At 41.9% G+C, this 14,264-nt stretch overlaps 2 protein-coding genes across 3 annotated transcripts in view; both read left to right on the forward strand.

Moving 5' to 3' along the window:
* The window catches only part of ctsk (cathepsin K), a 135,900-nt gene that overhangs the window by 13,329 nt on the left and 108,307 nt on the right, over positions 1 to 14,264 (forward strand). The window contains exons 5-8 of one of the 2 annotated variants that reach the window (XR_011311483.1): positions 809 to 1,027; positions 2,308 to 2,473; positions 3,412 to 3,520; positions 3,778 to 4,485. Coding sequence is in view for 1 of the 2 variants with exons in the window: in XM_069711974.1 (XP_069568075.1) it covers positions 809 to 1,027; positions 2,308 to 2,473; positions 3,412 to 3,520; positions 3,778 to 3,877 (594 nt within the window). In the remaining variant the exon portion in view is untranslated. Of the gene's footprint in view, positions 1 to 808; positions 1,028 to 2,307; positions 2,474 to 3,411; positions 3,521 to 3,777; positions 4,738 to 14,264 lie in introns of those variants that run through there. The other variant, XM_069711974.1, reaches the window with a different exon arrangement.
* LOC138628729 (cathepsin S-like) overlaps positions 7,056 to 14,264 on the forward strand; it is a 7,647-nt gene continuing 438 nt past the window's right edge. Inside the window, exons 1-7 of the mRNA XM_069711918.1 lie at positions 7,056 to 7,146; positions 9,801 to 9,928; positions 10,066 to 10,188; positions 10,880 to 11,032; positions 12,008 to 12,232; positions 13,362 to 13,527; positions 13,993 to 14,095. Coding sequence (XP_069568019.1) covers positions 7,128 to 7,146; positions 9,801 to 9,928; positions 10,066 to 10,188; positions 10,880 to 11,032; positions 12,008 to 12,232; positions 13,362 to 13,527; positions 13,993 to 14,095 — 917 coding nt within the window. The 5' untranslated portion in view covers positions 7,056 to 7,127. The remainder of the gene's footprint in view (positions 7,147 to 9,800; positions 9,929 to 10,065; positions 10,189 to 10,879; positions 11,033 to 12,007; positions 12,233 to 13,361; positions 13,528 to 13,992; positions 14,096 to 14,264) is intronic.

Consider the following 14,264-nt stretch of genomic DNA (forward strand, 5'->3'; position numbering starts at 1 on the left):
CAACAACACACACAATCAGGGTTTAAGATATATATTATTATTAATGTGTAGGATATATCAGTCCAGTCTGATAGAATAGCACATGAACACCCCTTCAACAAAGGCTGTGCCACACACACTGTCCGACAGCCAACACCTCCCTAAATAAACTGCGGTGACCGTCTTTATTCCAACAAACAGAAACGTCTATCACCGTCAAAGTTGTCAAAGTCTGCCCCCTGGTGGTCAGACAGCAGGTGACACACACACACACACAATCTCATTGATTTCTCTCAATCTGTTTGATTTCATTTCCTTCGAGCTGTTAAAAGGTAGTAAACATGCCGGTTTCAGTATTGATTAGTCAGCCCATGATTTGATTATTTTATTTAATGAATCGTGTCTATAAAATGCCTATAAAATGCCCAAGGTGGTATCTTCAGATCGCTTGCTTTGCAATAACTAACCATTTTCAAACAGAAAGACTTTTAAGTTAATGTGTAGGATGTATCAGTGCAGTCTGATAGAATACAGGAAGAGAGAGAAAAAGCAGCAAATGTTCACGGCATCGGAGCTGGATCTTGGAACTGTTTGGTAAAAATCAATTTAATATCAGAATAACTGGATAATAAATCACTAACAAGGCACACATTTAATTTTTTTTTCCATACCATCTCTTTTTAAAACTTATATTGTTATAAACGATAGATCTCATTGCATTTCCGCTGATTATTTGTCTCGTACTTTCTTCGTAACGTCCTCTCATCGCTATCGGCAGCAGAACGGAGGCTGCATCCTTAAATTCAAACGCCTCTCTTTCTCTTTACAGGGTTCCTGCGGCTCCTGCTGGGCCTTCAGTTCCGCCGGCGCCCTCGAGGGCCAGATGGCCAAGAAGACGTCTCAGCTCGTGGACCTCAGTCCCCAGAACCTGGTGGACTGCGTCACGGAGAACGACGGCTGCGGAGGAGGATACATGACCGTCGCCTTCAAGTACGTGCAGGAGAACGGAGGCATCGACTCCGAGGCGGCCTACCCGTACGTCGGAGAGGTGAGAAAAACCCTTCGACGAGCATCTTTTCCCTTCCCCTTCGCATTTTCACCCAAACAGACTTTCAGTCTCTGTTTATGAAAGTATCGCGTTGTCCTCCTGGTCGTGTATTTATTACGCCTTGTTGGTGTTGGTTTAACATCCTGGTATTTGGCCTCAAACCGCAATTGGTACCAAATCCCACACAGCCTATAAGCCCTTACAGACTTCGATGCCACCTGGATGCTAATAATAAAAATAATTAAAAAAAATTAAAAAAAAACACAAGTGCAAGATGCTAAAAAAGTAGAAAGGGTCCTCATACATTTTCAATGATGTAATTATATGATAACTTCCACAGTTTAGTGTTGAAATTGTACAAAGGTTGGGGTTTTTTTATGCACTGATTTTTGACCCTTTTGAGTTACACATACCTAAAAAATCGGCCTTTTAGCAACCTCAAAGCCAAATTATAAAAATGACAGCTGGTGGACTTTAGTTAAATTTGGAGTCGACGGTTCAGCTAAAGAAAAAAAAAAACAACCTAAAGGCAGAATTTGAAATGACCCCTGATTGGCTTTTAATTGTCCGTGATGGGTTACGATATACTGTAATGTTATGATGGAATTTTTGTCCCAATGATGTCCAAAAAAACCAATAAATAATAATAATAATAATAATAATAAAAACTGCTTACCCTGGCGCAAAGCCAAAGAAAGATAGCACTCGCGGAAAGAAGCATTGAGCAAGTTTGAGTTCACTGTTTTAGATGACACTCCCAAAATTTCACTTCCAGAAAACCTGCACATGCAGACTGAAACCAGAACAGTTCCTCACGTTGACTGTAAGTCAGCTGCAAATACCAGGTGGTTCGGTGATTCAGCAAAGTCTCCCACAAACCAAACGTTAGTTTCCTCTTCAGTCGTCCTTTCGGCGCGAGAAGGAAGTGCGTACGTCCCGTAGCCACTTAAAACTGCAGCCTCATTGTTGTTGGAATTCCAGTGGACGTGATCGGTCATGCGGAACGAGCACGTGACAGTAAAAAAAAAAAAAAAAAAATCAAAAAGCGCTGCCGCGTAGAGTTTCAACCGACAAAATACCCTCGATTCTTTCTTTCTGCAATTATCACATTGTTATCGTTTGTTCGGTTGGATAATACGTTCGCTGATGTTCAACGACGTCCTCCGGCCACATTTCCGCACAAGACCCTTCAACGTAATATTTCTTGTGTTTCTTGTATTTATTTTATTTTTTTCCCCCTCCTTTCCCCCCCCCCCCCCCCCCCCCCCCCCCCCCGCCAGGACCAGCCGTGCCGCTACAATTCGTCGGGCATGGCGGCCCAGTGCAAAGGCTACAAGGAGGTCCCGGTGGGCGACGAGCACGCGCTGGCCGTCGCGCTCTTCAAAGTGGGCCCGGTGTCGGTGGGCATCGACGCCACGCTGAGCAGCTTCCAGTTCTACGCGCGAGGTCGGTGGCGACCCGCCGAGGTGTCCGCTCTCCGACCGGTCGCCCGTCGTCTGGCGACGTGGTTTTTTTTTTCGATCGCCGGCGGGCGCCGTTGTCAGTAAATTCGGCGCGCGGTTCAGTTTTGGGCTTGAAGTTGTCATTTGTCAACAGAGATTTGCGTTTGTATTTATACGCTCTTGATTTTGTCAAGATCAACAAATGGCTCTCCTCCTTCTTCACAAGGTGAATTATTGAACGATAAATAAGACTTGGTGAGGATTTTTTTACGTATTTTCTTTACACGACTCCAAAGTGAAAGATGCCGCGATCTATTTATATATATATTTATAGATATATATATCTATATATCTATATATATATCAGGAAACAACAAAAATTCACATCATCCTTTAGAATTTCCCAACAAAACAGTTCATGAGCACAATTTTTACAGCAGCTGACTCTAAAATTTGAACTATTATTGAGAATGCTGAACTCATGTCCTCTTTTAATCTGTCATTTTTCAGATTATATATAGATTTTTAACAAATTCAACAAAAACAAAAAAAAAAGCACGTAGTGGACAAAGTTAATTCCTTTTTTTTTTATCACTTGATATGTTGAAATGCTTTCGTTTTGGTGGCTTTCTTCACCAGATGTTGTGATCTCAAAATGGAGACGGCTTTTAAACAGAATTTTAACCTGGCGGTTGTTTGGACACCACGTTGGGAAACATAACTCACTCAAAATGCACCCACATTTTTACCCAGAAATTTAGCAGCGACGCTCTTTCCCGCGTGAGAGCGATACAACGAGCGTCACCTCAAAAAAAAACAACAACAACAACAACAACAACAAAAAGTTGTACATCCGTAACGAGTTGATTTTTAAAATAATCAAACGTTTGAATGTTGGTTCACGGTTTGCCCCCCCCCCCCCCCTTGTCGTCGTGTACCCAGGTGTTTACTACGACCGAAACTGCAACAAAGACGACATCAATCACGCCGTGCTGGCGGTCGGCTACGGCGTGAACACCAAGGGGAAGAAGTTCTGGATCGTCAAGAACAGGTGGGACACGTCACCCGTCCGAGCGGCATCAGGTGGCTCGCGGGGCCTCGGAAATGAAAACACCGAGCTTCGTGTTTTTGTTTTTTTTGCCGGTGTCGCCGTTGATCTTGATGTCTTGTCGTGTGCTTTTTTTTTTTTTTTTTCTCGGTGACAAACTGATGAGCCGAGATTGCTGTTTGACTCCCGGCGTCTCCCGTCTTTTCATCTCCGTCTTCTTTCTCTCTCTCTCTCTCTTTTTTTTTGTCTTTCCCTGACAGCTGGGGCGAGAGCTGGGGCAACAAGGGCTACATCCTGATGGCCCGTAACCGCGGCAACCTCTGCGGCATCGCCAACCTCGCCAGCTACCCCGTCGTGTGAAGAGATGAGCATTGGAGAAGAGAGGGAGGGTTGGGGGGTTTGGGGGGGGGAGGCTGGGTCAGAGGAAGAAGAGATGGGATGAAGGGGCTTTTCTTAGACTACAACACACACACATAAAAATACAGTTATTCCAACATGTGAAGCAGTCACTACAATAAATACCAATATATGACCTTGTTTGCACACATTTATCAAACCGCAAATGTTTTTAGTTCGCAAACTAAAAGTCCCGATCGAATGGCACTTTTTGTCTTTTTGAAGTGAACTTTTTCTCCTGAGAAAAAAGGGATAAGTGTTGCGGAGTCGCAACAAACTTTAGTTATGTCGAGCTGTACGAAGCACTTTGACACCCGGAAGCCTTTTTTTTTTTTTTTTTCCTCTTTTTTTTCCCGTTTTAGTTGATCTGAAGCAGCAGACCTTCTCTGCGGTCGGATCCATAAGGACAGTATACAGTTTAAACACCCCACCCCACCCCCCCTTGGGGAGGGAATGGAGGTGATGGGGCAACCCGGATCCAAAACACGGGGTTGGTTCTGTACCAAAGCGCCAAGTTAATTCTACAAACCCGCACGTGTACATTTTTACAGTCTTTTTTTTTTTTTCTGGTAGTTTCAGTCCATTTTGTTGTAAAAACAAAGACGGAATGGGGAACATTGCTGGGCGATGGAAGCACCTCCCTTCCTGTTGATCGAAAACCCAGTTCCTATAACAATCCTAATTTGTTTTTGTTTGTTTTGTTTTTTTCCTCCTGATTGCGCGGACTTCATTCGTTGTCGTTCCGCTCGGCACTTTTCTAATGATCAAGTTGTAAACTGATGTTTTCTATGAAATTGAATAAAGTTTTCATTTTGAAAGTTGAATGCAGCGTTTGAAATGTTTAATCCGAGAAAACAAGCGGAGAACCAAACATCGTGCAGTCGTACAGTTCGGCGACAATTGACCGCGTGAAGAAAAACGATGTTTTTTTTGTTGTTGTTGTTGTTGTTTAACGACAGTTGTCAGGTTAACATTTTTTTAAACCTAGTTTATTTACCTTTTTTTAAAAAAAAAAAAAAAAAAAATGTATCCACCCGAATGTTCAATTTCTTTGGCTTCGGTATTTTGGCGGAGTAACCGTGACCCAGAACACGGGCTGGTTCAAAGTGCCACATTAAATCCACAAACCACCAAAATGCACATTTTTACAGTGTTAATTGATAAGTTTCAGCTCTTGAGTTTTTATATTAACATTTTGTGTGAAAACTGCCCGGCAACGGGAGCTCCTCTTTGCCTGTTGATGGAAAGGTCACTTCCTGTAAACCCTTAAGAGTTTATCTCTAAATAATGTGGACTTTGGATCTTAACTGTGGATACGAGAGCAAGTAATAAATGTATGATTTGACCACTTGATAACCCAGTAATAGATCTTAACACACACACACACACACCTCTCCTAAATCAACACCAGTGACCTCACATCCTGCAAAATTGTAATAAGAAATATTGAAGAGAAAATAGTACATTCTGAAAACATGACCGCTTTAAACACGTCTGCGGGTTTTGTTCGGTTTAATCGGAAAAAATCAAACATTTTAATTCTCTCAAACTTTTTCTTTTAAACTAATTTTAGACGGTTGTTACACAGGTGCTGTAAAGCTTTACTGGTGTAAAACCTTTGTTAAGAATCGGGCAGTCATGTTGTTAAATGAAACAACACGGCAAGAATCTGCAGATTTTTAACTACGGTTATTTATAAATCACGGCATTTAATTGAATAGTTTTTTTTAACATGATGAAAAAAAATACCGATTTGTTCCTCCATTTATTTATCTGCTTTTTGGAAAGTAATTGTCAGATGCTCGATATTTGGACATGAATTCAACGAGGCTACATTTGCGTTTTAGAGTTGTATCTTTATTTATACCACAAGGTTTAGACCATTAATGTTACAACTGTCACTACATGTGTTGTATGTGTTACTGAACAAGCCAAAAAAAAATATATATATATATAGGAAACATCCAAAAAGATGAAAACATTTCATTTCTATGTCGAGGAACTCATTATATGATTCCTATAGATCCCCCAGTGTTCCTCCCACCAACAGACTGCCAGGAAACACGCCGACCTCCTGACCTTTTATCCGCACCTCTTGACGGGTCAAATATTCGTCTTGACCCGAGACTTTGTTCCAGAACCGCATATCACTGAAACGACCGGACTGGATCCTCCAACATCTTCGCCGTGCTCTCCGGAGCGTTTCTGGTGACCTCCCTGACCTTTCACATTGCACCGCCGTAAAAAAAAAAAAAAAAAAAAAAAATGTTCACTTCTACGCTATAAGTACCAAAATCGAATGAGCAGATTGCCGTGATATTCACTCTTCCCAGACGAGAGAAGGTGTGTTGTTGTTGTTGTTGTTGTTGTTGTTTCCATTTCCATTTTTTTGGTTCCCAGCCTCAGGACAAACTGTCGTCTTTCCACCCGTTTCACTGATTGCCTTTTGCTTTTTGTTTGCTTTCTACCGGCATTGTGAGGTGTGATTCACATCACAGCCTCTAGGTGGCTATTAGAGGCACTTTAGACAATTTTGTGTTGTTTTTTTTTTTTAAGTATAAATTTATTTATCACCTCCAGCGCCTCACAAGAGTTTTTAAATGCTTTTAGAGACGGGCCAGTTTTCTACTAATGAAACTCCCCAATAATTCATGATAGTGTCGCTCCGCCCCCCCCCCCCCTCTTCTATCAGTTTTAATGGCATCTGTGATGTTTGTTTTTTGTTTTTTTAGAAGATCTCTCAGCACTGAATCCCTTTTAAAAGTTTTTAACCACCTTTTACTCATTGCTGATGTTGGTGATCCTGCCATTTTGCTTTTACTTGATCTCTTTGGGCAACCTTAGTTGTGTGTTAAAATGTGCTATACAAATAGAGTTCGATTGATTGATTGATTGATTGATTGATTGATTTTTTTTTTTTTTCCCTGATGCGAGTTTCTTTTTATTATTATTTATTGGCTGAAGATACATTTGCATAAAAATGTGTTACGTGTTAGAGTTTTGCTTTCATTCCTAAAACAAAAAAAAACCCACCTTTTGCTGTGTTTATTTCTTCACAGCTGATCCTCTTCGTGCCTGCGGTCTGAACAAGTTGCCAAAGGCGGCGTGATGCAACGTTTGCGTTTTCAAAAGAGGAAGAAGTGCGTCGCACCATGTGACTGCTTTCTTCGTACATATTAAACCAGGAAAACGCAGGTTGAACGCAGAAGCAGCGATGAGTCCGACTGATAAAGGTAAGTGACAAAACGCTCTTTTTTTTTTTTGTCAAAACACATTTAATCCAAATCAGGTCTTTTAAGACGAAGTATCCGGCGATAAGTAACTTTAACAACGTCTCTTTTACTTTCGTTTCTTCGGTTTTCAGGGAGTTTCTTTTGTGTTCAGGCTGCAGGTGTGTTTATATCCAAGCGACGGAAAGTTGTTGTGATGTTTTTCAAACGCTGTCATCATATTGTGCCTCTTTCTAATGGTAGAAAAAAAAACAACCTTAACTTTTAAACGATAAAAAAAACTATCAATTTAACCATTTAAGAGCGCTGTGCTGTACAATTAAGGTGTGGCGTTTGTTTAGTATCACTAAAGATAACTTGTTCTTCTTAGTATCAATGAAATTAGTCATTAAATAAGCAAAAATTGCCAATTGAGGCCTTCATTTGGGGATAAAAGCCAGTATTACTTGGTCAAATACTCAAGTTAAACCACTGTTATATATTTCGGGTATTCTTGCGGTTATATAACTTTAAACAAGTTTTTACATTCTGTCAGCTTTCTTCTGAAGTTCAGTTCCTCATACTTTGGTAGATCATGTGTAACTGGCAGACCTGCGTACTGAACACTAAATAAGACCTTTTGCGTTGTGACTCTCCAAGGTGTTGTAACAACGTCCTTTTAATAACTACTAAAGTAAGCAAACACTGCCTTTTGGTGACAGAACTGCACATCTTGCTAGTTGATTAGTTTCATTTCTGGTTTTATGACTGTTGCCTCATATTGGGGATTTATGTACAATGAGGCTTGAAATATGTGGAAACGATACTCAGATGGTCATTTTTAACCCTCCCCCCCGGGAGGATGTTTGAGATGTGTAGAAGGTGTTTTTTAATAGTTCTGCTTTGTTAATGCGGATGATCAGAGTGTTTGAACCACGTCAGTATAATGTAACTGAAGATAAAACAATCTAAATCTGGAAGTAAATAAACTAAATAGACAGTCAACGAGAACTGATTTTTTTTTTTGAGCTGGCTGTCCCTAATAAACTGGTAACTAAGGCAATTACACTTTTAATAACTGCATTTTCCCATATAGTTGTACGTGAAGAATGCAAAGATTCACCTGTTAATTTAGTAGTCAATAAAAAATTTTAAAAAAAAATCAGTCTGCAAATTGTTTTGGTAATATTCGAGTTATGTTTTATCCAACATGCCAACATGCTGGTTAAAGGGTCAAACCTTTTCTTGGTCTGACTTTTATATTTTTGTGTTATTTCTGACGAGCCGTACGGTGATGTCACTTTATTTTGTAGGATGTTTTATAAACCAAAAGATAAATCAAGAAAAGAATCGACAGATTGACCGATAATAAAATGTAAAAAAAAATAGTTGCTACTACGTATAAGCCAACTTTTCAGCGCATTATATCAGGCACAACTCTTTAATACTTGGATACTTAATCTTCCGTCTTCCTTTACTTTCCGTCACAGCTTGTTCAGAATAAGAATTTTGCTCCACAAAAATGTGCACGTGATATGTTAAATACGACTCTGCTGAGTTGATTAATGATAAAAGTGAAAAATTGTCCGTAAAGCGTAAACTTACTTCTCCAGCTTTAACCGACTTCTTTAAGTCACATTGCTTTAGTTGCCGGGCGCCAGTAATTGTGAGCAGTAAACATTTTTCAAACAAACAAGTGTTTCTTTTCTATATGCTTTGCTGTTACAGCAAAAAAACAAAACAAAAAAACTGTATTAGTACTATTGAACTGTAATATTTGTGTGTCAGCTAAAACTGAGACGATACAGAAGGGCTCAAACCCAGTTTTGGGGACACGGGGTTATTGGCCTGTTCTTATGACTGGTTCTGACTCGCCAACAACATTAGGAAATAAACAGACCAACCTGTTACCATGACATCCCAAATGCAAAAAATGCAAATACATGAACATGATGCATCCTGGCAACACGGTAATCGCCCTACAGTAAATTACTAAATAGAAAAGACGTAAACGACAGTTTAACCTTGTGGGTGTAAAAAGAAAAAAAAAGAAAAAAAATCCAGATTTTCTCAATCTGCAGGTAGAGAGACCAGACCTGCAGCCCACCGAGGAAAACCACTTCCTCCTCGTGCAGCGATCAGTTACGCGGAACAAAAAAACAAAACAATCATTGCAGTTCCTCATGCAGCCAACTGTCACCTAAATGTACTACTGCAGAGCTGCTTAGTATTATGGCCTAGAATTATAAGTTATACCTCCGCTAACCTGCCGGTATATATTGAATTTGAATCCTAAAGAAATAAATGCCAAAAGGTTTTTCATGAATAAGCAAAAGTGTCTTTCTTCCTTTTTGTTTTTTTTTGTTTTTTATAACTCGGTTCTTCCGCCAACGTTTAACGCAACTCCGACGATATTATTTCAAACCCTCCCCAGTCTCCGAGACGCTGATTCTCTCTCTCTGCGCGTGTGTGTGTGTGTGTGTGTGTGTGTGTGTGTGTGTGTGTGTGTGCGCGCGCGCGTGTGTGTGTGTGTGTGTGTGTGGTTTGAAAACCGTTGAGTCTGTTTTCTGACTCGAGGTTTTGAGTCGTGCGGATTTTGTTTCCGTCTCTCGTCAGAAAGGTCAGATGACATCCTGTCTTCTCATGTGGTCCGACGTCTCTCGGGTGTGTTTGTGCAGGCCTGGTGTTGGGGAGCCTGCTGCTCGTCTCCATGTGCGCGGGGGCAGCGGCCGCGCTCGACAGCGGCCGGCTGGACGGCCACTGGCAGCTGTGGAAGAAGACGCACGGGAAGGAGTACCGCGACGATGTACGATATTGAAGAAAAAAAAAATACCACAACAGCAAAGAGTTCTCATTCTGTTTTGTAGACACGAAATCCACGTGTAAAGGTCATGGTTACGCGACGCCGTGTTTGACCCCGATGCGCTCTTTCCGTATTGTCAGGCGGAGGACGCGCGCCGCAGGGAATTGTGGGAGAACAACCTGATGCTCATTGTCGCGCACAATCTGGAGGCCTCCATGGGGCTTCATACCTACGACCTGAGCATGAACCACATGGGAGACCTGGTGAGACCCGCGTCTGCCTGGTGACTTTTACAGGTTTATGACGACCGTTTGGAAAAAAAAAAGACAATGGAAGTCCGCCTGAGAATGACCCGCCTCTTTGGATGAAGACATTTGATGAATGTGCTTCTAATATGGAAGAGCAGTAAAACTGAACCAAACCGTAAGGTTTCAGGCCATAAAAGTAAAATAAGAAGCTAAAAATGTTTGTTTTATTTATAGTAAATACTTTAGTAACTTGAAAACATTGAGCAGGTGAAACTTTAACTGAAAAATGGGACTCACTTTTGCAAAGTTAGGGAAAGTGTTACAATGAGCGAATGATGAAGAGAAAATGAAGGATGTTAAGGAGGATAACTTTGAGAAGAAAGAACAAAATAATGAAAACATCACAGAGATTGTCAGAAAAGTAAGTAAGCCCGGGTCTAATATATTCTAATATAGTCTAATATAGCACTTTGCAGAATAAAAGTGATTAAAAAAAAAAAAAAAAAACATTTCATAATAGTTGTATTTGACACAGTGCATTAAAAACAACAAAATGGAACAGGTGAAATTAAATAAATACACATAACATCCTTTCAGAGAAGTGAAATGAATTGAAATGTCCAACTTTACATATTCACAACATAAACATCCTATTTTAAAACATTCAGAGTTCTTCTTTTTTTTTTTTTTACTTCCTTGCTCAAAGACACCCGAGGAGATCAGTCAGTCTTTCGCCTCGCTCAATCCCCCCACCGACATCCAGAGGGCGCCATCCCCCTTCGTAGGGACATCAGACTATGATGTACCAGACACCGTGGACTGGAGAGAGAAAGGCTGCGTCACCAGCGTCAAGACGCAGGTAAGAAACAAAACAAAAAAAACCCACTGTGATTCTGTTTTTGTTTACCGCACACTGATCGTTTAGTATTTTCGCAGCGTCACGGTTCCTGGTTTAATATCTCACATTCAGCCCCGTTCCCTGTTCTTGAAATCACTTCATGTTTTAACAAAAAGTCGTCGACTCAGCCAACAGTTAAGGAAGTGTTTTACCACGTCGACTTTTTTTTTTCTTGAAGTGCCGAAGGTGCGAGTTCACCGTCTCGCACACGCAAAACCGCTCTCAGCCTCCGACTGCAGTTTTTTTGTTTTTTGTTTTTTTTATCGCCGAAATATCACAACTTCTTGTTGTGGAAAGTCTGTTTTAAAATCTTTTAGAAGTGCAAATAGATTGCTCGCTTTATAAGAATTAAAAAAAAAAAGAAGAAAATTCTCAGGCCCGGCTTATTACCAACTTGTGGTGTGCAGATGAACATCATTCAACGAGGGACACTGCAGTATTGATTTTGGCATTCCTTCTGCTCCGTGCAACATGTTAAAACATAATTGACAAACAAAACATTGTCTCAGGGAGCCGGTGGAGTTCTTTAACCTCTTAAACGCTGCTGGACTCTCCGCTGGCGAAATCTCCTGCTTTACAAACACGTCCGCGCTGCCAAACGTGGCAATGTGTACGAACCGACGCGCGGGACGATTAGGAACGTTTGCATTGGCGCCGCGGCTGCAGGAACGCTGCGGTGGTGTTTTATCGAACACCATGTTAATCTGTACGGAGTGCCCTGCGATATATGGCGGAACGTGATGTTGTCGAGCAGGGATCCAAATCGTTATCGTTCGGGTCTAAACGCGATGTATTAAAAAACTCTTTAATGTGACTTTAGAGCTAATAAAGGAGACTTTTTTTGGGGGGGGGGGGGGCTTGCACGGTGCCGATTTGTCTCGTCCGATTTTCCTGGGCGACGTTACAGTGACGCCCCCGTCTTCTTTTACGTTGCAGGGCTCTTGCGGCTCCTGCTGGGCCTTCAGCGCTGCGGGGGCCCTGGAGGGCCAGTTGGCCAAGACCACGGGAAAGCTGGTCGACCTCAGTCCCCAAAATCTGGTGGACTGCTCGGGCAAATACGGCAACCGCGGCTGCAACGGGGGCTTCATGCACCATGCCTTCCAGTACGTCATCGACAACCACGGCATCGACTCCGACGCTTCGTACCCGTACAAGGGACAGGTGGGTGAATTAAAAGAAGAATTAAATATTTAAAAATTTTTTTTTTTTAAAAAGATCAGGTCAATCGTACATTTTATTATCCGTATCTTAAAAGAACGTCTCGGCTGTTTGGAAACGTGTGGACATTTGTCACTATTTCCTACATCTGGAGACCCGACCATTTGTTGATCAATCAAAAATATTTAGCAACAGATTAATCAATAATCGCCCCCGACGAGGTAATATGTGTTGTTGTTGTTGTTGTTTTTTTTAAAGTAAAGTAACGCTTATACGCGACGTATTTGAGCCTCGTACGTCGGTGCCGACTTGGTTCGTTTGGATTGCCGTTATCCAACTTTGAAAGAAATGAAACCGCTGTGTTTGTTTCACGCGGAAAGAAGAGGGAATCGGATGCAAACGCACTTTTACAGCCAACCGATTCCTGCAAGAAACAACACCGTGGGCGTACGAGCGGCAACAAGAAGTTAGGTCTGACCCTTCGGGCTGCAGACAGCAACACTCTTCTCGCTTGTCTGTGGTCAGCTGTTAATGTCTCTTTGGAGGAACAATAAATTAATCGGAGCGGACAACGTTGTCTGTCCTCCGGGCTTCCTCTGGTTCGCCGTGGTTTGTGTGGAGGAGGAGGAGGAGGAGGAGGAAGAGGAGGAGGAGGGCAGTTCTGAGCCCGTTCGACTCGCCGTTTCGGCCTCTTTTTTTTTTTTTTTTGCGGAGGTGTTTTTTTTATTTTTTTATTTTTATTCCAACCCCCCCAAAAAAAATTACATAAAAACTCTGATCTGTGATGCGAAATGTTCTTCAAATGACCACAGCGGCCGACGCGCCTGAAATTCAACTTCTTCGAGAAGTAGTACTCCCGAGAGCAAAGGAATTTACTTTTTCCGATACGCGGACGTCATCTATGCCGAGAGGTATAAAGTTTGAAACTCTTCATAGGTTTAGTTAAACTCAAAAAGTGTTTCTTTTTTTTGGGGGGGGTGGATTTACACCTGCTGTTTATCGGCGAACGGGAATGGGAACGACGTTTAACAGGCGGCCAATCAAAGGCCTGTTTGACGCACAAAGTTTTTATTTTTGTATTTTTGAAGGTAACTCATTTCTTTGGATTCGTGCCCGCTTCTTTCTTTAACAGCAACAACCGTGCCGCTACAACCCCGTGTACCGCGCCGCCAACTGCTCCCGCTACAGCTTCCTGCCTCAGGGGAACGAGATCACTCTGAAGCAGGCGGTCGCCGAGATCGGACCCATTTCGGTGGGGATTGATGCCAGGAGGCCCACGTTTGCTTTCTTCAAGAGTGGTGAGTTTCTCTTTGTTAGAACGTAAATACAGATTGGGTTTTTTTTTTAACAGGGGTGGCGGGTCGGGGGCTGGGGGGTATTTTCTTTTCAACATTCATTTATCGATCAAAAAGTTCAGAGACTTGTTCCCGCGAGTACGTTTTTGACGTCGTTTTTTTTTTGGTTGGGCCCTCTCTTCTCAAGCTTCGTCATGGCGAAATCGTAAATACACACAACCCCCCCCCCCCCAAAAAAAAAAACAACAACCAAAAAAAACCGCCTGTAACTCGGGTGTCGCTGTTCACCGACTTAGGAAGGTTGCAATCACCGCGCTGCACTCCAGTCAACAGGAAAACTCTCTGAACTCTTTGATTGCCTCTATAATATTATTATATTTCAGCTTTCTAGACCCTCACAATGCGAGAATAATGAGCAATTTAAAGCAAAAAACAAAACAAAAATCGAATGGGATTTGATCATTTCAGGAGTGTACGACGACTCGGGGTGCTCCCAGCATGTGAACCACGGGGTGTTAGTCGTGGGCTACGGCACGCTGAACGGACAAGACTACTGGCTGGTGAAGAACAGGTGAGACATTTGCCTGCCTTTTTAGTTTCTTAGGGTTTCCTGTTTCACTTTGACCTCACTCACTTTTTTTCCCCCGCCGATGTTTCGAACACTTGATTTAGTGACGACTCATTTTGTCTGCATTCTCGTTCTATGCCCTCGATCACGGTTTGTTTTTGTTCTTTTGTTT

The sequence above is a fragment of the Brachyistius frenatus genome, unplaced genomic scaffold (assembly GCF_029030835.1).
Source record: "Brachyistius frenatus isolate BFR_SWC_R1_liver_20210118 unplaced genomic scaffold, ASM2903083v1 Contig_104, whole genome shotgun sequence".
NCBI lineage: Eukaryota > Metazoa > Chordata > Actinopteri > Embiotocidae > Brachyistius > Brachyistius frenatus.